General features: G+C 42.6%; 1 protein-coding gene across 4 annotated transcripts in view; it reads right to left on the reverse strand.

The window, feature by feature from the left end:
• Positions 1-20,496, reverse strand: part of LOC115170194 (rho GTPase-activating protein 29) — a 62,789-nt gene extending 42,293 nt beyond the window's left edge. Inside the window, exons 1-6 of one of the 4 annotated variants that reach the window (XM_029726561.1) lie at positions 20,293-20,496; positions 18,761-19,198; positions 15,602-15,745; positions 6,153-6,249; positions 5,603-5,675; positions 5,287-5,362 (exon numbers count right to left, since the gene is read on the reverse strand). In XM_029726561.1, coding sequence (XP_029582421.1) covers positions 5,287-5,362; positions 5,603-5,675; positions 6,153-6,249; positions 15,602-15,745; positions 18,761-19,082 — 712 coding nt within the window. In that variant the 5' untranslated portion in view covers positions 19,083-19,198; positions 20,293-20,496. Of the gene's footprint in view, positions 1-5,286; positions 5,363-5,602; positions 5,676-6,152; positions 6,250-10,793; positions 11,265-15,601; positions 15,746-18,760; positions 19,214-20,292 lie in introns of those variants that run through there. The other 3 variants (XM_029726562.1, XM_029726565.1, XM_029726564.1) reach the window with 3 other exon arrangements.
• Positions 20,497-25,543: the final 5,047 nt, after the last annotated feature.

Here is a 25,543-nt window from a genome sequence, read left to right on the forward strand (position 1 = left end):
TTACATAAACTGAGTTTAAATGTATTTGGCCAAGGTGTTTCACAATTCCTGACATTTAATCCTAGTAAAGATTCCCCTGTCTTAGGTCAGTTAGGATAACCACTTTATTTTAAGAATGTGAAATGTCAGAATAATAGTAGAGAGAATGATTTATTTCAGCTTTTATTTCTTTCATCACATTCCCAGTGGGTCAGAAGTTTACATACACTCAATTAGTATTTGGTAGCATTGCCTTGAAATTGTTTACCTTGGGTCAAACGTTTTGGGTAGCCTTCCACAAGCTTCCCACAATAAGTTGGGTGAATTTTGGCCCATTCCTCCTGACAGAGCTGGTGTAACTGAGTCAGGTTTGTAGGCCTCCTTGCTCACACACACTTTTTCAGTTGTGCCCACAAATTTTCTATCGGATTGAGGTCAGGGCTTTGTGATGGCCACTCCAATATCTTGACTTTGTTGTCCTTAAGCCATTTTGCCACAACTTTGGAAGTATGCTTGGGGTCATTGATCATTTGGAACACCCATTTGCAACCAAGCTTTAACTTCCTGACTGATGTCTTGACATGTTGCTTCAATATATCCACATAATTTTCCATCCTCATGCCATCTATTTTGTGAAGTGCGCCAGTCCTTCCTGCAGAAAAGCATCCCCACAACATGATGCTGCCAGCCCCGTGCTTAACGGTTGGGATGGTGTTCTTCGGCTTGCAAGCCTCCCCCTTTTTCCTCCAAACATAACGATGGTGATTATGGCCAAACAGTTCTATTTTTGTTTCATCAGACCAGAGGACATTTCTCCAAAAAGTACAATCTTTGTCCCCATGTGCAGTTGCAAACAGTAGTGACGGCTGCGTGGTCCCATGGTGTTTATACGTGCGTACTATTGTTTGTACAGATGAACGCGGTACCTTCAGGCGTTTGAAATTGCTCCCAAGGATGAACCAGACTTGTGGAGGTCTACAATTTTTTTTCTGAGGTCTTGGCTGATTTGTTTTGATTTTCCCATGATGTCAAGCAAAGAGGCACTGAGTTTGAAGGTAGGCCTTGAAATACATCCACAGGTACACCTCCAATTGGCTCAAAGTCAGTCAATTTGCTTATCAGAAGCTTCTAAAGCCATGACATAATTTTCTGGAATTTTCCAAGCTGTTTAAAGGCACAGTCAACTTAGTGTATGTAAACTTCTGACCCACTGGAATTGTGATACAATGAATTATAAGTGAAATAACCTGTCTGTAAACAATTATTGGAAAAATTACCTGTGTCATGCGCCAACTAGATGTCCTAACCGACTTGCCAAAACTATAGCTTGTTAACAAGAAAATGTGTGGAGTGGTTGAAAAACGAGTTTGTGAAAAGTGTATGTAAACTTCCAACTTCAACTGTATGTTGCACCCTCAGAGTCACCCTACTTTAATGAAGAGAGTTTCTCCATTCTAGAGGGGGAGATGAGTCACTTTCAGGCCCAAGGCATCATACTGGTCTGTGGAGACCTGAATGCTAGAACAGACACTATTAACAGTCATGGGGATAAACACCTACCAGGAAGCAACAACCTTTCCCTCCACACATACCCCCTCCCCAGAAACAACTATGACAAAGTGAAAAACTAAAATGGAGTACAGCTCGTGAAACTCTGTCGAACACTGGGTCTGTACATAGTCAATGGTAGGCTGAGAGGGGACTCTTTTTGAAGGTACACCTACAGCTCATCCCTTGGCAGCAGCACTGTAAACTACTTCCTCACCGACCTCAACCCAGAGTCTCTCAGAGCTTTCACAGTCAGCCCACTAACACCTCTCTCAGACCACAGTAAAATCACAGCGTATCTGAGAAAAGCGGAACCCAACCATGAAGCATCACGGCCCAAGAAATGGTACTAAAACAGACCACTAGATACAGAAATCTCAAAAACAAAACTGTAGCCAAAAAATACAATCCGTCTTGGACAACGTTTTAGTCTTAACATTCTGTTGCAACAATGAAGGTGTAAACTTGGCCGTTTGGAACATACACTTCATATATGACAAATTAGCCTCCTTGGCTAATCTACAGAAACATAAGAGGAAACCGCCCAAAAAAATACATCTAAATCAAAAACAGAGAACCACACAACAAAAATATACACCTTCATAAGGCGGGAAGCAATACAAACACACCCTAAGAACAAAAAAAGGAACAGCACATTAGAAATCAGCTGGATGGAATTGAGGAGTCCATAGAATCAAACCACTTCTGGGAGAATTGGAATAAATTAAACAAACCTCATCATGAGGGATTGGCTATCCAAAATGGGGATATGTGAAGAAACCACTTAGCAAACCTCTACAGCAATATAACAAAGAGCCCAGAACAAAAAGATATACAAGAAACATTACAAATCCTTAAAATCAGCAGTCAAAGACTATTTCAGAATCCTGTGGATACCCCAATTACAGAACAACAATTATTGGGAAAACTATGCAATCTCCAACCCAAAAAGGCCTGTGGTGCTGATGGTATTTTAAATGAAATGATCAAATATATACACCACAAATTCAAAATTGGCTATACTCAAACTCTTCAACATTATCCTCACTACAGGTATTTTCCCTGATATTTGGAACCAGGGATTGATCACACCAATCTATAAAAATGTGGACAAATTTGACCCAAATAATTACAGAGGAATTTGCATTAACAGAAACTTTGGGGAAATGATCTGCAGTATCATAAATAGCAGACTACATAATTTCCTTGATGAACACCACCTGAGCAGAAGATTGGATTTAAAAAATATTATCGTACAACTGACCACATTTCCACCCTCCGACAAACAAGTTAACCAAAACAAAAGGCACAATCTACTCCTGTTTTGTAGACTTCAAGAAATAATTTGATTCAATTTGGCACAAAGGTCTTTTTATAGACTAATAGAAAGTGGTATTGAAGGGAAAACGTGATATTATGAAATAACACTAAAAATATATATTTGTATTAATATTGGCAACAAGCAAACAGACAGGGCAGCTCAAGTCCAACACTATTTAACGTCTACATTAATGAATTGGCAAAAACATTAGAAGAATGGGCAGCACCTGGTCTCACCCTAAACAACACTGATATCAAGTGTCTGCTGTACGCAGATGACCTGGTGCTGCTGTCTCCCATTAAGGAGGGTCTGCTGTACGCAGATGAACTGGTGCTACCGTCTCCCACTAAGGAGGGTCTGCTGTACGCAGATGAACTGGTGCTGCCGTCTCCCACTAAGGAGGGTCTGCTGTACGCAGATGAACTGGTGCTGCTGTCTCCCACTAAGGAGGGTCTGCTGTACACAGATGACCTGGTGCACCTAGATCATCTGCACAGTTTCTGTCAGACCTGGGCTCTGACCGTTAAACCCCCCCCCCAAAAAAAAATGAATATAATGATATTACAAAAAAGGTCAGGAAATCAGGATGACAAATATAAATTCTATTAGGACACAGTTCTATTAGAACACACTAAAAACGACAAGTATGCAGGACTAAATATCAGCAACACAGGTAGCTTGTGTGAACGAGTGAACGAGCTGAGAGACAAACTAAGAAGAGCATTGTATGCCATTAAAAGGAACATGAAAAATCTGAATTCCAATTAGAATCTGGCTCAACATTTTCCAATCAGTTATAGAACCAATTGCTCCTCTACATGGCAGCGAAGTACGTGGTCCGCTGTCTAATAAAATAAAACAGGTAGAGCAGAATGAGGCCAACAACCCCCTCTTTATTCAAATAGGGAAAAAAAGAGCCATCACATTTTACAGCCATCTAAAAACAAGTGACCCCAAAACATTCCATCACACAGCTCTACAATGTCAAGAGATGAAAGAAGAGTCCCCTCAGCCAGCTGGTTCTGAGGCTCAGTTCACCAACCCAAACCAACCCCATAGAGCCTCAGGACAGCAGTCAGCCAGCTGGTTCTGAGGCTCAGTTCACCAACCCAAACCAACCCCGTAGAGCCTCAGGACAGCACTCAGAAAATATGGCCCAACCAAATAATCACAAAGCAAAAAGAAAAATATATCACCTATTGGAAAGACACCATAAAGAAATCTAAGTAAACTTCAGTACTATTTGTCTCTAAACAGACTGTACCTGGTGGCAGAATATCTGACCACTGTGACTGAGAGAAAACTGAGGACAGCTTGGCTATAGAGACCGGTCGTCACAGACAAACCTGGCTGCCCAGAGAGGACAGTCTGGCTATAGAGACCGGTCGTCACAGACAAACCTGGCTGCCCAGAGAGGACAGTCTGGCTATAGAGACCGGTCGTCACAGACAAACCTGGCTGCCCAGAGAGGACAGTCTGGCTATAGAGACCGGTCGTCACAGACAAACCTGACTGCCCAGAGAGGACAGTATGGCTATAGAGACCAGTCGTCACAGACAAACTTGGCTTCCCAGAGAGGACAGGCTGGCTATAGAGACCAGTCGTCACAGACCAACCTGGCTGCCCAGAGAGGACAGTCTGGCTGCCCAGAGAGGACAGTCTGGCTTCCCAGAGAGGACAGTCTGGCTGCCCAGAGAGGACAGTCTGGCTTCCCAGAGAGGACAGGCTGTGCTCACTCTGCCCCAGGGGAGAGGTAGAGAGAGAGCTGCATTTCCTATTACACTGTGACTAAATACTCAGACCGAAGAGAATATTTCTTTCCCAAAATTATCATTCAGTACAAAGAATTTGGAAAAATATAAAAGATGAAATATTTATTGGGTGAAAAGCCACAATTGTGCAGTTTTGGCAGCCAAATATATGTCCTCCGGCCACAACCTAAATGACAGCCAGTGAAAAGTGCAATGTAATGTCAATTAATATTTCCCATTTCGTTTTGTCTTTCATACCAGGTCATGTGTCTTCTCAGTCAGGTTGAGACTGGTCTACTACTATTGCTGTAATGTATTATTATTCTCATTAATATTGTTGTTGTAGTTGCTGTTAATGGTAATCCCATTTCCACTACTACTATTATTGCTGTTGGTCCCACCATTTTTGTTAAATGTATACTTAGTAATTTAAACTTGCCATGTCAATAAAGTCTATTGAATTAAGAAACAAGAAAACGGAGGGAGCGAGAGAAACGAGAGAGAGAACAAAACAATGGGGGGTGAGAGAAACAAAGAGAAACTTCACTTGCTTTGGCAATGTTAACATATGTTTCCCATGCCAATAAAGCCCTTGAATTGAAACAAGAGAGAGAGGGAGAGAGGAAAACAAAGAAAAAGGAAACAGAAGAAAAAGGGAGAGAAGAAATAACTAAATGAGACTCTTACCCACTAGCTCATTCTTCCACCCAGAATCCTTTTCTGGAACACATCTCCCAGAATCCACAGAGAGATTCTCAGAAGACTAGAAATAACACAACATGGAGACATTTCTTCAATATAGTTGTCTGCATTTGTCATTTTGGAACTGTTTTGCAAAAAAATAAATACATTTTATCACAAAAAAACAACCAAAATATTTATATATTTTTTCCACTTGTATCTACTTTACTGAAAACGTTCTGTAAACCGAACATTCAACTCAATTCAACAGGGTTTAGACTACATTTAGAATCGTTCACAGAGTCAGTGTCTGATGGCATACCCTGCTTCTCCTGGTAGGTGGGATCCCCAACCCTGATTGGCTGTCCACATCTCCCATAAGAAAGTCAGACACTCTGAGGAGGAAGTCAGGAAGAAGACGAGTCAGCATTATAAAGTGAGCAAGACTAGCAAAGCTAAGTATCCGAGACTAGAGGTTTAAATATCGTTGATTTGAATAAATAGGCCTAACAAAAAGACAAGTGAGCAATACTGAGAAAACGAAGTGATCCAAGACTAGGAGGTTAAAACATATTTATTCAATCAAATAACAAAGAGTCCAAGGCTAGAGGTTAAAGATAAGTGTCCAAGTAAAAAAAAAAAAGGGTAGTTGCATATTTATGTAGACCATTACCTAACAATGCTCAGTGTGGTTTAAGTGAAATGTTCATGTGGACATAGTTAACATGAGCCTATTCATCATTTGTACTATTACAATCAAGACTTGTTCTTTTGACTGTTAGCAGAAAATATATAATCTCTGGCCAACTGACAAGAGGTTACTAAAAAGCCAACAGTGTTGAAAAAAGGTAAACAAAGAAAGTCGTACTCACACATTGCCAAATGTGAATGCCAAAGTGTCAATGGACGCGTATATCTCGCCAAATATAGCGGTTTTGTTTTCTTGGTTTACCTCCTTGAAGTTAATGCCTGTTGGAAAGTGATAAAAACCACATGAGAACATCAACCAGAGACCAAATTACATTCAACAAGCCAGCAAACAGGCAACAAAAAGCAGTCAGAGTTAGCCTGGTCATAGAGTTAGCCTGGTCATAAAGCTAGCCTGGTCATAAAGCTAGCCTGGTCATAGAGTTAGCCTGGTCATAAAGCTAGCCTGGTCATAAAGCTAGCCTGGTCATAGAGTTAGCCTGGTCATAGAGTTAGCCTGGTCATAGAGTTAGCGTGGTCATAGAGTTAGCCTGGTCATAAAGCTAGCCTGGTCATAAAGCTAGCCTGGTCATAGAGTTAGCCTGGTCATAAAGCTAGCCTGGTCATAAAGCTAGCCTGGTCATAAAGCTAGCCTGGTCATAAAGCTAAATAATGGATCTGTATGTTGTCAGCATGACAACACACACACACACACACACACACACACACACACACACACACACACACACACACACACACACACACAAACACAGTAAGATGGCTGTCATGTTAGATCAACACTATTATGGCTTCATTCATTGGGCTGATTGAAGTCAATTTAGTCATTTCATTCATTAGGGCCTACAGTAAATGAAGCATTTAAGAAATAAGCTACATTTTAAAACTTCCTAGTTTCTGTAGATGCAGATAGTAAGGCAACTGTGTATTTGGATTTATATATATATATTTTTTTTTCATGGACTTTAGAAAAGGTGTTGACACTCCACATGCCAAATCAGTGTGATAGCTCTTTCAGAACCATTAACTCACAAAATATGACCACGACATGTTGAAAGCACCGAGCTGTCTGTTCAAATGACTAGCACACAGCTCAGACATCCATGTTTACCCCGGAAAACATGCCACCAGAGGTCTTTTCACAGTTCCCAAGTCCAGAACAGACTATGGGAAACACACAGTACTACACAAAGCCATGACTACATGGAACTCTATTCCACATCAGGTAATGCAGTCAAATTAGATAAATAAAATACACCTTATGGAACAACGGGGACTGTGAAGAGACACACACACACACACAGTAATATTGTTGTATGGTGATATTATACATGTTGTATTGTACATATGTAGTGGTGTAGGGATGTTATATGATGTGCTGTTTTATCTTTTGTTTCATATGTAATGTAAGTAATGTGTTTTGGACCCCAGGAAGAGTAGCTGCTGTCTTGGCAGGAACTAATGGGGATACATAATAAACCTCAGGAAGAGTAGCTGCTGTCTTGGCAGGAACTAATGGGGATCCATAATAAACCCCAGGAAGAGTAGCTGCTGTCTTGGCAGGAACTAATGGGGATCCATAATAAACCCCAGGAAGAGTAGCTGCTGTCTTGGCAGGAACTAATGGGGATCCATAATAAACCCCAGGAAGAGTAGCTGCTGTCTTGGCAGGAACTAATGGGGATACATGATAAACCCCAGGAAGAGTAGCTGCTGTCTTGGCAGGAACTAATGGGGATACATAATAAACCTCAGGAAGTGTAGCTGCTGTCTTGGCAGGAACTAATGGGGATACATAATAAACCCCAGGAAGAGTAGATGCTGTCTTGGCAGGAACTAATGGGGATACATAATAAACCTCAGGAAGAGTAGCTGCTGTCTTGGCAGGAACTAATGGGGATCCATAATAAACCCCAGGAAGAGTAGCTGCTGTCTTGGCAGGAACTAATGGGGATCCATAATAAACCCCAGGAAGAGTAGCTGCTGTCTTGGCAGGAACTAATGGGGATCCATAATAAACCCCAGGAAGAGTAGCTGCTGTCTTGGCAGGAACTAATGGGGATCCATAATAAACCCCAGGAAGAGTAGCTGCTGTCTTGGCAGGAACTAATGGGGATACATAATATACCCCAGGAAGAGTAGCTGCTGTCTTGGCAGGAACTAATGGGGATACATAATAAACCTCAGGAAGTGTAGCTGCTGTCTTGGCAGGAACTAATGGGGATACATAATAAACCCCAGGAAGAGTAGATGCTGTCTTGGCAGGAACTAATGGGGATACATAATAAACCTCAGGAAGAGTAGCTGCTGTCTTGGCAGGAACTAATGGGGATCCATAATAAACCCCAGGAAGAGTAGCTGCTGTCTTGGCAGGAACTAATGGGGATCCATAATAAACCCCAGGAAGAGTAGCTGCTGTCTTGGCAGGAACTAATGGGGATCCATAATAAACCCCAGGAAGAGTAGCTGCTGTCTTGGCAGGAACTAATGGGGATACATAATAAACCCCAGGAAGAGTAGCTGCTGTCTTGGCAGGAACTAATGGGGATACATAATAAACCTCAGGAAGTGTAGCTGCTGTCTTGGCAGGAACTAATGGGGATACATAATAAACCCCAGGAAGAGTAGATGCTGTCTTGGCAGGAACTAATGGGGATACATAATAAACCCCAGGAAGAGTAGCTGCTGTCTTGGCAGGAACTAATGGGGATACATAATAAACCCCAGGAAGAGTAGCTGCTGTCTTGGCAGGAACTAATGGGGATACATAATAAACCCCAGGAAGAGTAGCTGCTGCCTTGACAGGAACTAATGGGCATCCATAATAAACCCCAGGAACAGTAGCTGCTGCCTTGGCAGGAACTAATGGGGATCCATAATAAACCCAAGGAAGTGTAGCTGCTGCCTTGGCAGGAACTAATGGGGGTCCATAATAAACCCCAGGAAGAGTAGCTGCTGCCTTGGCAGGAACTAAATGGGGATACATAATAAACCCCAGGAAGAGTAGCTGCAGTCTTGGCAGGAACTAATGGGGATCCATAATAAACCCCAGGAAGAGTAGCTGCTGTCTTGGCAGGAACTAATGGGGATCCATAATAAACCCCAGGAAGAGTAGCTGCTGCCTTGGCAGGAACTAATGGGGATCCATAATAAACCCCAGGATCCATAATAAATACAAACAGCAACCTGGGCAAAACTGTCACAAATACAGACATACTGTAAATGGATACTAACAGGAACACAGTCAGGGATGTCCATTTGGACCGGAACAGTCAGGGATGTCCATTTGGACAGGAACAGTCAGGGTTGTCCATCTGGACCGGAACAGTCAGGGTTGTCCATTTGGACCGGAACAGTCAGCGATGTCCATTTGGACCGGAACAGTCAGGGTTGTCCATTTGGACCGGAACAGTCAGGATTGTCCATTTGGACCGGAACAGTCAGGGATGTCCATTTGGACCGGAACAGTCAGGGATGTCCATCTGGACCGGAACAGTCAGGGATGTCCATCTGGACCGGAACAGTCAGGGATGTCCATCTGGACCGGAACAGTCAGGGTTGTCCATTTGGACCGGAACAGTCAGGGATGTCCATTTGGACCGGAACAGTCAGGGTTGTCCATTTGGACCGGAACAGTCAGGGATGTCCATTTGGACCGGAACAGTCAGGGATGTCCATTTGGACAGGAACAGTCAGGGTTGTCCATCTGGACCGGAACAGTCAGGGTTGTCCATTTGGACCGGAACAGTCAGGGATGTCCATTTGGACCGGAACAGTCAGGGTTGTCCATTTGGACCGGAACAGTCAGGGTTGTCCATTTGGACCGGAACAGTCAGGGATGTCCATTGGGACCGGAACAGTCAGGGATGTCCATCTGGACCGGAACAGTCAGGGATGTCCATCTGGACCGGAACAGTCAGGGATGTCCATCTGGACCGGAACAGTCAGGGTTGTCCATTTGGACCGGAACAGTCAGGGATGTCCATTTGGACCGGAACAGTCAGGGTTGTCCATTTGGACCGGAACAGTCAGGGATGTCCATTTGGACCGGAACAGTCAGGGATGTCCATCTGGACCGGAACAGTCAGGGATGTCCATCTGGACCGGAACAGTCAGGGTTGTCCATTTGGACCGGAACAGTCAGGGATGTCCATTTGGACCGGAACAGTCAGGGATGTCTATTTGGACCGGAACAGTCAGGGTTGTCCATTTGGACCGGAACAGTCAGGGTTGTCCATCTGGACCGGAACAGTCAGGGTTGTCCATCTGGACCGGAACAGTCAGGGTTGTCCATTTGGACCGGAACAGTCAGGGTTGTCCATTTGGACCGTTTTTCTGTGTCTAAAAAAATGTATTGGAAATCTTCTTGAAGCGCAGGAGAAGAGAATGGTGTAACCAAAGCATCAGATTATTATCAGGTGGTTTTCATACACTTTAATATATACGTTTCCAATTCATATGTACTATCAGGTCAGACTCACTGAGCCGGTCAAGACTACAGCCATATTTCCTTTCCTGTGAGCAGCCCGAAAATACACTGTCCAAATGCGTTGAAGGAATATTGAGGCCACAGAGTTTCGACGATTCTTCGAGAAGACAGCGGCGCACACGTTCTTACACAGGAAACAGTTCAGATCAGTAAGCGAGACACAGAAGCCAGGCTGAGGAAGCCCAATAAAACATGCAGAGAGAGAGAGAAGAGGAATCAGACTTGACATAGTAGCTTCCTGTCTCTCCGCCACAGGAAACGACTCAGGCAGCTTGAATTCTCAGAAAACCTTTAAAACAACCACTGCAAAAAAACTTACCCACTCTGTCTCTCTGTCTAGTCAACGGTCTGTCCGGTCAATCGGAGAGAACACTCCAAAAACCTCCTAGCTCTATTGTCTATGCTCTCCTCTGCCCTCCCTGTACAGAAGAGCAGTTTTCTCTTCATAACACTTTCTTGACACTTGCACTTTGTCCTGATGATGCAGTAGAGCCGACAAAACGAAAAAGACACAAAACTGAAACAAAAAGTTAAATTTCCGGTTCCCTTCAGGAGGGGGGGGTGGAGAAGACGGGATCTCCACAGCCCACGGTCCAGGCCAGGGCAGCACCTCAGGAGGCCGAGGGGGTGATAGAGGTGTAGAGCGTGCGTCCCTGCCGTGAGCCTCCCTGCCGTGAACGCTAGACAGCTGCTTGTTCTGCGCTCTGCTGCCGTGCTCTACTGGCCCCTGTAGAGGCAAGAGTGCGGAGCGTCTTCCTCAGGACATCCTGCAGTCCTACAACAATGATACCACCGCTGGCTGCCACCAATCGCAACGCGCCAAATATGGGAACTGCATCATTCACGCCCAGGCCAGGACGCATTGTGACTTTCCGTTCTTAAGAGCATGACAACACTGTCTGTGACCACAATGAGCCTGTTGCAGAGAGTTTCTTAGTGTGGTAGTTCTGCTGTCATTCTGTCTGTGATCACAATGACACACTATATTTTACTTGACAGAGGATGACAATTTATGGGCTGATTGGTGTATGAAAAAAAAGATGGCTAGAATAGGATCGAGAGAGAGAGAAACGGTTTTAGAACACAATTAAACTGTGAAACTTTAAAACTCTATAAACTCAGAACCCATAAAGCACAGTACAACAGCAAGCAGCTGACACTAATTGAAGAGTCTATAAACACAAAACACTTCTGGCAAAATTGGAAAAAACCTAGGAACATCTAAACAAGAGAAATTAGCGATACAAAAATGGTGACAATACAACATTAAATTGATGCAAACACAGAGCAATGCCAAATTCATGAGAAGTTGAATGGATTAGAAAAAGCTAAAGGACAATCCAAATCCATTGGACTCCCCAATTACTGACCAGGAGCTCTATAACAAACTTCAGGCCCTCAATTTAAAAAGAATCATGCAGCCTAAATGAGCTGCTCAAACTCACTAGTGCAAAAAATAATTTATATTGGCTATATTAAAACTGTTTAATTTGATCCTGAGTGTAGGTTATTTCCCTGACATCTGGAATCATAACCCCAATCTTTAAGAACAGAGACAAAATTTGACCCTAACAATTACAGAGGAATTTGTGTGAACAGTAACCTGGGGAAGGTTTTCTGTAGTATTATAAATGTAAGAGTTCTAAACTTCCTTGATAAAGCACAATGTCTTGAGTAAAAGCCAAATTGGATTTATATCAAAAACATCGCATGACTGATCATATTTATCCTCACACACCCTGATAGATAAACATGTCCATCAGCATTTGATTCTATTTGGCATACAGGACTGCTACGAAGTTACTTAAAGTGGTGTAGGGGGTAAAACATGACATAATTAAATCAATGTATACTGGCAATACGTGCAGCATCAAAATTGGCAAGAAAAGAACAGAATTCTTTAACCAGGGGCGAGGCCTTCGCCACAGTTGCAATCTGAGCCCTGCACTCTTCAATATTTACATCAACGAATTGGCCACTATTCTAGATAAATCCTCAGCCCCTGGTGTTGGTCTCCACAATTCAAAGTAGCCAGCCTTTTCCTTGACAGCTTTGCACACTCTTGGCATTCTCTCAACCAGTTTCATGAGGTATTCACCTGGAATGCATTTCAATTAACAGGTGGGCCTTGTTAAAAGTTAATTTGTGGAATTTCTTTCCTTCTTAATGCATTTGAGCCAATCAGTTGTGCTGAGTTCAATTATAAACCACATTTCCTGTTGCTGCAGGATTATTTTCATGCTTTAGCAAACAGGCTCAAATTAAAATTCTGTATGTAGCCTAGCAGATATTTATAATATGGAAAATGTAAATTAAAATTACACAATGAAGTCACCTTAATGAGAAGGACTGGACAGCTACGAACAACAGACTGGCTGTTGTTGAATCTGAATGGAGTAGACAAAGAAAGACGGGGAGTGGAGCAAAATTGCCTCCATTAGCCGTGCTAGCTAGTTGGCTAACTTATCTGGCTAGCGTAGCCATCTTCTTTACATGGATGTGAAGCGGTCACATGCATCCAAGCCGAACTGAAATCTGATCAGAAACATGTTGGGTCGTTTTTTTCCCCCACAGCTTTCCATTTCCTTTACAACCGATCGGACTGATGTCATTTGGACATTTCGCACAGAAAATCGTTTCAAATATTTCTCCCCGGTCCCTAAACATCTTTGCAGATATGACCGAGAACAATTTAGTTGACATGGGTAAAGTTAGTTAGACATTCATTCTATTAGTTATGACATTGTGGTGAACCAGGCTTTATTTAGTCTTCTAGGGCAACATATGACAAAACTGAAAGTTGCCTGTATCTAATTATAGACAAGTTGACTATCAAAAAGCCTACCAAAATGTCAGAAATTATAAAACAGAAACATCTAAATGAGGCAAAAAAATAATCTCAAGTCTGTTCTATGCTGCCTGCAACAGTAAGTATTTTCAGCGCATGCATGACCGACAGTCTCTGGTCGGAGCACCTCCTGAGCGTGTATTAATCCTGCTGTAGAATTAATTGCGGCCAGGTCGAACGACTAAAATTAACGAGTCCTGCCTTACACAGGAAGCGGCGCAGGTCCTAATCCAGGCACTTGTCATCTCCCGTCTGGATTACTACAACTCGCTGTTGGCGGGGCTCCCTGCCTGTGCCATTAAACCCCTACAACTCATCCAGAACGCCGCAGCCCGTCTGGTGTTCAACCTTTCCAAGTTCTCTCACGTCACCCCGCTCCTCCGCACACTCCACTTGCTTCCAGTTGAAGCTCGCATCTGCTACAAGACCATGGTGCTTGCCTACGGAGCTGTGAGGGGAACGGCACCTCCGTATCTTCAGGCTCTGATCTGTCCCTACACCCAAACAAGGGCACTGCGTTCATCCACCTCTGGCCTGCTCGCCTCCCTACCTCTGCGGAAGCACAGTTCCCGCTCAGCCCAGTCAAAACTGTTCGCTGCTCTGGCACCCCAATGGTGGAACAAGGTCCCTCACGACGCCAGGACAGCGGAGTCAATCACCACCTTCCGGAGACACTTGAAACCCCACCTCTTTAAGGAATACCTGGGATAGGATAAAGTAATCCTTCTAACCCTCCCCCCTACCCTCCCCCCCCAAAAAAGATATAGATGTACTATTGTAAAGTGGTTGTTCCACTGGATATCATAAGGTGATTGCACCAACTTGTAAGTCGCTCTGGATAAGTGCGTCTGCTAAATGACGTAAATGTAAATGTAAATGAAAGAAAAAAAACGACTCATGCTCTCGAGTCTGTAAACAGTCGTTCAAAAAGAAAGAATGGTTGGCAAACTGCACCTCACTAGGACCCACGAGCTGACTTCCACCCCCAGAACAGTTTTCAACAGAATAAAAAGCCTGCAATCCCAGTTTCCTTCAACCATACTGTTGATTGATCAAGAAAGATCCTTTTGACTCTGGACTGCGCTGGGACACATCTGTTAGAGTTGGGAGTTGGCACCTAGGACTTTAATTGTTTCTGAAAGTTGTAGATGTGAGAATAAATGATTATTGTCAACACAGTGCCACGCTGACAAAAGGAATTCTAACTTTTCGACTTTTCGATCACCAAGACGTGATCATTCCGCCGAGGGAGAGATTCTTCTCTTGGCTTCAGCACAAGAATGTTCCAGAAGTTTGTAGATCAGCATACCAAATGGCGCCCTATTATTCCCTAAATAGTGCAATACTTTTGACCAGGGCCCATAGGGGTAGTAGTAGTGCACTACTTTTGACCAGGGCCCATAGGGGTAGTAGTGCACTACTTTTGACCAGGGCCCATAGGGGTAGTAGTGCACTACTTTTGACCAGGGCCCATAGGGGTAGTAGTAATGCACTACTTTTGACCAGGGCCCATAGGGGTAGTAGTAGTGCACTACTTTTGACCAGGGCCCATAGGGGTGGTAGTAGTGCACTACTTTTGACCAGGGCCCATAGAGAATAAGCATGATAAGTAGTCCTAAAGATCTTCTTTCCTGAACGTTCAACAGTACAGAGTTGGAGAAAACCAAGTCATATCTTCCAAGAACTAATCAGAAGTGTGGATGAGGTGGCCTGTATGGTCTGGCGGTTAGAGCCGCAGACCACGGCATATACACCAGGGGAGGCTGCTCAGGGGAGGACGGCTCATAACAATGGCTGGAACAGAGCGAATAGAAAGGCATCAAACACCTGGAAAGAATGTGTTTGATACCATTCCACTATATTCCGCTCCAGCCATAACAACGAGCGTGTCCTCCCAAAATTAAGGTAGAACCAACCTCCTGTGATATATACAGTGAGGGAATTAAAATGCAAATCAATTTATAACATTTTTGACATGCGGTTTTCTGGATTTTTTTGTTGTTATTCTGTCTCTCACTGTTCAAATAAACCTACCATTAAAATTATAGACTGATAATTTCTTTGTCAGTGGGCAAACGTACAAAATCAGCAGGGGATCAAATACTTTTTTCCCCTCACTGTATGATATATATATACATATAAAAAACATAAAAGTTGGAATCCGCCCCAGTGCCCTTTGACTTGAACTCTCTCCTACTTTCCTGTCCTATCTAACGCAAATAAATAAAAAAAATGTTGTTTTTTTATATAAAATTAAATGAAAATATGAGGATACTAACCTTTGACCTTAGCGATGACGGTGCCAGCGGCCCTGAGGATGTCTACAGAGTTGAGGGTCTGGTGTTTGCCGATGACAGACTTGAGAACACGCAGCAGCTCTCCCAACCTCTCCTGTACCCGCTGAGGGAGAGCATCATGGGACTCTGGAAGATGAGGACAAAGAGATCTGTCAAGTAAAATCTTTTAACAGAATAGGGTCGATAACTTCATTACGTAGTTGTCATAGCCGTCCTGGCTTTCGGGGCGGAAAGATGAGAAAGAGAAACAGAGTAGAGTATTGACATCAATTAAACATCGGAAAGAGATTTGAAACAATAATGATCCCACCACTACCACTGGCAGCTGCATCATTCAAGGCCATAGAAGAAGCCATTGTTCCCCACTGAGAAGCCTATAGGATGTGTGATCACCATCAGCTTGTTAGGTCTAGTGCCGTGTTCACGTGTCGGGGGGGGGGGGGTGATGATCAGAGGAACGGCTTGTTTACTTGAGAGAAACGACTTCTGAGCGTTCACGTGTTCGGAGCTCAGTAAGGAACACAAGAACCATTCTCACCGTCGACAGTTGAAATCGCGGCCATGTTTGTTGCTATTTTCAGTGGGGTACGTGACATCAGAGTTCAGCATGTGGGAAAGATCGGGGTCCAGAGATCATATCAGAGTTTCCAAGTTGGAGTGTCGTTCACGTGCAGTAAGAAGGTCATGTTTACGAGTTCCAGACATGACGTGAAAGCGGCATAAGTGCTTTGGAGTGAATTATAGTTTGAATTTTTGACAAAACTAGAAAAAGGTGTTAGCTTGGAATTTTGGCAGTTTGAAATTTTACCACAATAGATTCTAGGTTACATAGCAGCCACGTATAATCTGTAAATTAAAATCAGAATTATGACCCGTTACATTGTGACCCTCAGGTCACCCATTGCAGAGAATGCATGGCATTGTTTTAGTGTTTACTGACGAGACAGCAATAACATAGTATGTCATTAGATGCAGGCATCTGTCACGTTTCTATCTCTGGACTGGGGTTGTGTAATACAGGAAACTACAGCAGTCGTGGTCAAGAGAAGCTGCAAGGACCGTTTGTGATGCAACTGTCCTGTTCCACTTTAGTCGACAAGTAAAATAAATGGCTTTGTTTTGTTTTAAATGAAAGAAAAGTAAAACAATCTCGCTGTACAGAGCAACAAATGACGATTAAGTTCACTAATGATTGGCCTCATTTGTGCCAATCAGGTGATAGGCTAGTACTTACACAGACAAAGGGTAGGCTATTCCATCTTTCACTATGAACAGTATGACAGATCTCCTCTGAGTTATCATTTCACCATGAACAGTATTAAGGATCACCCCTGAGTTATCCTTTCATTATGAACAGTAAGACAGATCTCCCCTGAATTCTAACAGGGTTGTTGACAGCTACCCAGTGGGCAGAAACAACTGAAAGAGGATGTTTCCTTGTCTCTGTGTGGAGTAAATCAGCAGTGGGTCTTGACCTGCGGCCCAAATAGCACCCTATACCCTATATAGTGCACTAGTTTTCACCAGACTCCATTGGGATCTGTTCAAAACCACTATGGAGAGAATAGGGTTCCATTTGGGACAAGCCCTATAGCTTGGTAAGAGGAGTAATGAGTAGTAGCCTAGTTCTATAGTAATCTGTTGTGGGTCTAGGGACCAGACAGTAGCAAGCTCATGTCTGAGTGTCTCACCCACTGTTTAGGACTGACTGACGATATGATACAGTGCCTTGCAAAACCCCCTTGGAGTTTTTCCAATTTTGTTAGATTACAACCTGTAATTGAAATGGATTTTAATTTGGATTTCATGTAATGGACCATACACAAAATAGTCCAAAATAGTTTCAGAAGTCACATAATTAGTTAAATAAAGTCCACCTGTGAGCAATCTAAGTGTCAAATGATCTGTCACATGATCTCAGTAATATATATATATATACACACACACACACACACACACACACACACCTGTTCTGAAAGGCCCCCCGAGTCTGCAACACCACTAAGCAAGGGGCACCACCAAGCAAGCAGCACCATGAAGACCAAGGAGCTCTCCAAACAGGCCAGGAACAAAGTTGTGGAGAAGTACAGATCAGGGTTTTATAATGAAAAAAATATTAGAAACTTTGAACATCGCTCGGAGCACCATTAAATCCATTATTAAAAAATGGAAAGAATATGGCACCACAACAAACCTGCCAAGAGAGGGCCGCCCACCAAAATTCACGGACCAGGCAAGGAGGGCATTAATCAGAGAGGCAACAAAGAGACCAAAGATAACCCTGAAGGAGCTGCAAAGCTCTCCAGTGGAGATTGGAGTATCTGTCCATAGGACCACTTTAAGCCGTACACTCCACAGAGCTGGGCTTTACGGAAGAGTGGCCAGAAAAGAAGCCATTGCTTAAAGAAAAAAAATAAGCAAACACATTTGGTGTTTACCAAAAGGAATGTGGGAGACTCACCAAACATATGGAAGGTACTCTGGTCAGATGAGACTAAAATTGAGCATTTTGGACAGTCAGTCAGTTAAGAACAAATTCTGTGCACCGCCCTATGGGACTCCCAATCCCAGCCGGTTGTGATACAGCCTGGAATCAAACCAGGGTCTGTAGTGAAGCCTCTAGCACTGAGATGCAGTGTCTTAGACCGCTGCGCCACTCTGGAGCCCTGTACTAAGCCTATGGTAGCTAGAAGTAGGTCTATACATTCTTACAACATGATACAGACAGAGCCCCGCCCCCCTGTCACTCAACGAGAGAGCAGCTTCTCGACCACAGGACAAGGGGATAGATGGGAGCGCCAAGATAACGTTGTGTCAGCACAGAGGTTGTCAATCCTCTCCAAGAGCTGACACTCAACTGGTTAGCTAGCCTGGCTGGCTCTGACTGGAACAAGCATTTTGTTATAACTTTTGTTATACTCAGACAGAAAACACAAACATGACTTATTCTGTGAAACCTTGGCATGAGGTATGCTACTGTAGTTAGCCTAAAAACCATGACAACCAACCAACTAATCACCCACCCTGCCACACACTAGGTACTAGTACTGTAACTTCCTTTCTGGTCTCACCTATAGGTTGCCATTTGGTTCAAAGTAGTGCACTAAGTAGGGAACAGGGGGCCATTTGGCACTGACTCACCTTTAGAGTGGCAGGTTTCTTTAAGGCTGAGCAGTACATCTGCGAACCTCCGCACGTCGTTCAACAGCTGCATGACGTAGTCCGGATCCACCCCAGGCGCTCCTACCACGGTGAACCCCAGCCCCATACTCCCCAGAGGGTTAGTAGTCCTGGAGCTCCGGCCCATGTCCCAGGTCTTTGTTGACCCAGCCGACGGTGACCCTGTGTTTGGGTTGGAGAGGCGAGACAGTCCCTGGGTAGAGCTGGAGCGATGCTGTTTGTTCTGTTTAGTATTATTCTCTCCTCCTCCTCCTCCTCCAGTGTCACTGCTCTTCCGTAACATCCCAGCGGGTCACTGCCACTGGTTCTAGCCCGATGAAACTACCTAGAATATGCTACAGGTCACTGGGCTGTGTTACACCCCATATGGGTGGTCCAGACCGGTCCCGGTTTGGGGCCCTGAAAAAACAGAGGCTGTGTCCTTTTATTTGTTTGTTTTTACTACATTTCAAATGTTATTTAACTTTCTTTTCTGCCAAAACACATGTTTGTTTTGTGTGTAAATACATTTATAGATAACTTCTAATTGGAGAACATTGAGCTTGTATTAATAACATTAACATAAATACCTAGCCAATTACCAGGGTTGGGTAGGTTACATTCTAAACGTAATCTGTCACAGTTACTAGTTACTTGTCCAAAATTGTAAACAGTATCTTAACCTTTGTATTACCCAAACTCAGTAAATGTAATCTGATTATTTTCAGTTACATTCCCCTTAAGAGACATTAGAAGACAAAAAAATTATGATCCATCAAACAAACACATTTGGTGTGTTATCATAGTAATCTTGTGGTCACATTCGCTCAGGTGGAACAGTACTTAAAACATGCCTCTTTTTTCAATGCTGAATTGAATGTCATTTAAGAAAATTTAAGGTGTCATAATGTTTTTTTTTTCTTCCAGCAAACATCCTTTCTGAATTTAAAAAAAGTCATCCAAAGAGTAATTTATCTAGTTTTTCCAAAAGTATCTGTAATCTGATTACAATTATAGATTTTTTTTTCTGGTAACGTAACTGATTACAGTTAGTTCTTTGTAATCAGATTACATGTAATCGGTTACTCCCCAATCCTGGTAATTACAGTGCAGTTCGTAAACATGTTAAATTGTTCTTTCAACTGTTAACAACGTTACACCTGTAACGGTTAAATGCATTTTGTTTTTAGGCGACTGTAAAACAAACGACAAAATAAGACTACATTTTTACATAGGAGCAGCTGTTACTTTCCTAACGTTAGCAGCCACTCGAACGTCAATTTCATTGTGAAATTAAAAGTATAAAATGATAAAACTCTGAAACCAAATTACATGATCGAAAATGCAATTCTTTAAAATTGTGGCTAACGTTAGCTAGTTTAGTTTGAGTTTTGAATAAATCTTAACGTAGACTTAACGGACATCCCAAACACTAACGTTAGCTAGCTCGAATCGGGCGCTAGCCAGTAGCGTTTCTTCTTGCTATCAACAACAACAAAAAACAACAAACTCACCTGACTTGTACTTCAATAACATTGCATCCAAATTCTCAAGAAACGTTTTTCTTCATAAATAAATTTAAAAAAGGGGGGGGAAAATGAGAGAAAAGTAACATCTTTCGTGAGGAGAATAGCTTCGGTCGTTGTGTGTTTAGCAACGGTTTTGAGCTTCGCTAAGTGAAGCTCTCCGTTTACCAGCACAGCTACAATCACATGACTCTGGAAACTACTTTCCTACTGAAGGACAGAGATGTGTTTACATTTTAGTCATTTTTAGCAGACGCTCTTATCCAGAGCGACTTACAGTGGTGAATGCATACATTTCATACGTTTTATTTTTCTTCTCCGTACTGGTCCACCGTGGGAATCGAACCCACAACCCTGGTGTTGCAAACACCATGCTCTACCAACTGAGCCACACAGGACCTAGAGATGCCAAACGCTTCTTCTACCGTCGCTTTTATCAGCTGTGTTTCTAGTCTTCAACTCTGAAAATGCCTTTTAATTTTACACCGTGAACCGGCGACTGTCTGGTGTTGCTATTTTAAATGCCTTTTATTTTTACACCGTGAACCGGCGACTGTCTGGTGTTGCTATTTTAAATGCCTTTTATTTTTACACCGTGAACCGGCGACTGTCTGGTGTTGCTATTTTAAATGCCTTTTATTTTTACACCGTGAACCGGCGACTGTCTGGTGTTGCTATTTTAAATGCCTTTTATTTTTACACCGTGAACCGGCGACTGTCTGGTGTTGCTATTTTAAATGCCTTTTATTTTACACTCTGAAACGCGACTGCCTGGTGTTGCTATTTTAAATGCCTTTTATTTTTACACCGTGAACCACGACTGCCTGGTGTTGCTATTTTAAATGCCCTGTAAATAAAGTGTGATGTAGAATATTCAGTCATCATTACTGAGTTATATAGCGTAACATAACTGCGGGATGTAGGGGTGCTGAGAGTGAAGTCTGAAATTAAAAAAATCTGAAAAAAAAAGATTATTAATTAAATAAAAATAATTCACAAAAGTACTGGGCCTTTACTAGTCCTGTATTAGCTTACCACCCTATTTTCTAATAACGGCTTTGTGAGTGTGTACGGTAAGTCACTTTAGTAACACTGTCTGTAATCAAATAACGCATTTTAGTGAACCACACAAATAGTATTCTGTAGCCTATTACATGACTGTTAATCAATGTGCCATTTTAGTCAAATGCTCCATGTAGGCCTTTGCAGCTATATTGTTCAAACTAAGTATATCTGTATTTTGTTGCTATGGTAACTACACTGAACAAAAATATAAACGCAACTTAAAGTGTTGGTCCCATGTTTCATGAGCTGAAATAAAAGAGCCCAGAAATGTTCCATACGCACAAAAAGCTTATTTCTCACGAATTGTGTGCATACATTTGTATTTCATCCCTGTTAGTGAGCATTTCTCCTTTGCCAAGATAATCCATCCACCTGACAGGTGTAGCATTTCAAGAAGCTGATTAAACAGCATGATCATTACACAGGTGCACCTTGTGCTGGGGACAATAAAAGGCCAATCTAAAATGTGCAGTTTTGTCACACAACACAATGCCACAGATGTCTGTGTTGAAGGAGCGTGCAAATCAAATAAAATTGTATTTGTCACATGCGCCGAATACAACAGGTGTAGACCTTACAGTGAAATGTTTAGTTACAAGCCCTAAACCAACGATGCAGTTTTAAGAAAATAGAGTTAAGAAAATATTTTCTAAATAAACTAAAGTTTAAAAAAAGTAACAATTAAATAACAATAACAAGAGGGGTACACAGGGGGTACTGGTACCGAGTCAATGTGTAGGGGTAGAAGTTAGTCACGGTAATTGAGGTAAGTTGGACCGCAGAGTGAAGGAAAAGCAGCCAACAAGTGCTCAGCATATGTGGGAACTCCTTCAATACTGTTGGAAAAGCATTCCAGGTGAAGCTGGTTGAGAGAATGCCAAGAATGTGCAAAGCTGTCATCAAGGCAAAGGGTGGCTACTTTGAAGAATCTCAAAAATAAAATATATTTTGATTTGTTTTAACACTTTAACACTTTGGTTACCAAATGATTTATTATGATGTGTTATTTTATAGGTTTTGATGTTTTCACTATTATTCTACAACTTATAAAATAGTAAAAATTAAGAAAAACCCTTGAATCAGTAGGTTTGTCCAAACTTTTGACCAAACTTTTGATATATATATGTAAAGAACGATGTGTAAAGACAGAATGGACAGTTTATGAATAGAAAAGGTGTGTACAGCTGTAGTTATATAGGATTTGCCATGACTAGAATACAGTATATACAAATAAAGTGGATAAAGCATTATGTAAACATTATTAAAGTGACCAGAACTGATATGGCTGGCAAAAAATGGGGTCTACATATTTTTAATTTCACCTTTATTTAACCAGGTAGGCAAGTTGAGAACAAGTTCTCATTTACAATTGCGACCTGGCCAAGATAAAGCAAAGCAGTTCGACAACATACAAAAACACAGAGTTACACATGGAGTAAAACAACATACAATCAATGATGCAGTAGAAAAAAATAAGACTATATACAATGTGAGCAAATGATGTGAGATAATGGAGGTAAAGGCAAAAATATAGGGGCGGACCCCAGCCGTGACACAGGTGTACACTGGAGTACATCTGTAAATCCTCACCTCGGATATATCCATCCGCTGCGGAGTGATACCAATATATTGGAGTGATCCAAATAGCTCACATAACCGTGGTTACAAACGTAACCTTCGTTTCCACGGGTGCTTCATGTTTAAGTTTCTGCTTATAGGAGGGGAGGGGCAAAATGGAGGCGTGATCTGATTTGCAGAAGGGAGGGCGGGGGAGGGCCTTGTAGCCATCCCGGGAAGGGAGAGTAGTAATTATCCAGGGTCCATTTTACGTGTGTAGCACAGCAGATGTGTTGATAGAATTTCGGTAGAAGATTTCCTTTATTAAAGTCCCCGGCTACAATAAATCCGGCCTCAGAATATGTGATTTGCAATTTGCACAAAGTCCAGTGTAGTTCCTTGAGAGACGTTGTTGTGTCGGCTTGGGGGGGGATATACATGGCAGTGATGATAACTCGAAGTAATGTGGTCGGAATGTAATGGGGAGGTATTCCAGATCTGGAGAACAAAAATAAGACATGAGTTAACTAGTACAACCATAGCATCATCCAATATTTATTTGTGCCATAGACATTGGTTGCATATGCCAGAAATAAGATTACATTACTGTCAGGCCTGCTCCCGCTCCTGCTCCCCCTTCCTGGCGCTCGAAGGCGCCAGCTCCCCAGCATTACGCACACCTGTCTTGTTCCATGTCTGTTCCTTATTAAATGTTGACTCTCCGTAGCTGCTTCTCTACTCCAGCGTCGGTCCTTACAATTACTAAAGTAGGCAAATAATTAGTAAGAAACAACTTTGCCATATTATCATGTTGTTAAATTTACATTAGAAAGATGGTAATGTTGCCATTACTGTTACTAGCTAGCGAAGTTTGTAAAAAAAAAAACTAGGAACGCTAACTTAGTTAGATGGCTTAAGTTATACTGCATCTAAAACCAATCCGGCGACATCACAATCATTACAAAAGTTATTCCTACTTATTATTTGCCTTTTGAAATGTTATGTTTCCAAGCCAAATCCGAATTGTATTAAGGTAGGCTAACGTTAGCGAGCTAGCTAGCTAGCTAGTTGGTAGCTAGTTTGCTAATGTCCGCTATGCTAGCTATGGGCAGTCTCTCTTTAACCACTCATAATTAATGCCTAAACTGTTAACCTTTTGAGTTGTTTCTGTTTTAACCCTGTAACCATGGAGAATTAACATGGAGAATTAACCTTGTAACCATGGAGAATTAACCCTGTAACCATGGAGAATTAACCATGGAGAATTAACCCTGTAAGCATGGAGAATTAACCCTGTAACCACAGAGAATTAACCCCCTATCCATGTGGAATTAACCCTGTAACCACACGGAATTAACCCTGTAACCACGCAGAATTAACCCCGTAACCACGCGGAATTACCACGTGGAATTAAGGGCAGTGGGCCAGATTCCAACCCATGCCGACTCTAGCATGTGTGTCCCGGGGTCAGAGGCTGGATTACACAGGCACTGAGGTAACCAATCATGTGTGTGCCAAGGTCAACGGCTGGACCCACTGGACCAGACAGGCACTGAGGTAACCAATAATTTATTCTGCCTATTACTTGCCTTCTACATTTAATAAAACAATTTATCTGAAGAAACTGATTTTCCCAAACAAAAAATACATCTACCCCCCCCCTACAAATATGTCAATTTATTACAATCCACATCTGAATTCACAGGAGACATGCTGTAGCCTGCACCTAGCCTTCAAACACCGCTTACTGCTGCCCCCTGGTGGCCATTCTAAATATTTATTCAGATATTCAAATCTTCCTGCTGCTGGATTATTTTCCTCCTGCGACGAAAGAGGTCAAATTAAGATCCGACATCTGTAGTGTGTACTAGCTAGTGTTCATGTAGTGACGTAATGCTTGTAGTGACGTAATTCTAGTGGGCGCGGCATGTACCCTCAAGGGCAGTGGGTGCAGCGTGTGGGCGGGTGTTAAGAAGCGCGGTTTGGCGGGCCATGTTTCGGAGGACGCCTGACTTGACCTTCGCCACCCGAGCTGGTTGGGGAGTTGCAGCGATGTGACAAGATGGAAATTGAGGAGGAAAAGAGGGGTGAAATAACAAATAAAAAAACACACATAGGCTATTGATTGCAGTGTCTCAACATGATTAGCTTTATGATGTCTCTAGGGCTGCGTTTACACATGCAGCCCAATTCTGATCTTTTTGACCAATTACATCCGATCTTTTCACACTAGATATTTTTCACACACACACACACACACACACACACACACACACACACACACACACACACACACACACACACACACACACACACACACACACACACACACACACACACACACACACATTCTCCCATATATCGTCATGGCAACTAAAGAGACAACATGAACTGGCTGGTAGAGCTGGTCTAAGGTAGGAACCACTGAAGAAGAGACAACGTGAGCTGGCTGGTAGAGCTGGTCTAAGGTAGAAACCACTGAAGAAGAGACAACATGAACTGGCTGGTAGAGCTGGTCTAAGGTAGAAACCACTGAAGAAGAGACAACGTGAGCTGGCTGGTAGAGCTGGTCTAAGCTAGAAACCACTGAAGAAGAGACAACGTGAGCTGGCTGGTA

The sequence above is a fragment of the Salmo trutta genome, chromosome 31 (assembly GCF_901001165.1).
Source record: "Salmo trutta chromosome 31, fSalTru1.1, whole genome shotgun sequence".
NCBI lineage: Eukaryota > Metazoa > Chordata > Actinopteri > Salmoniformes > Salmonidae > Salmo > Salmo trutta.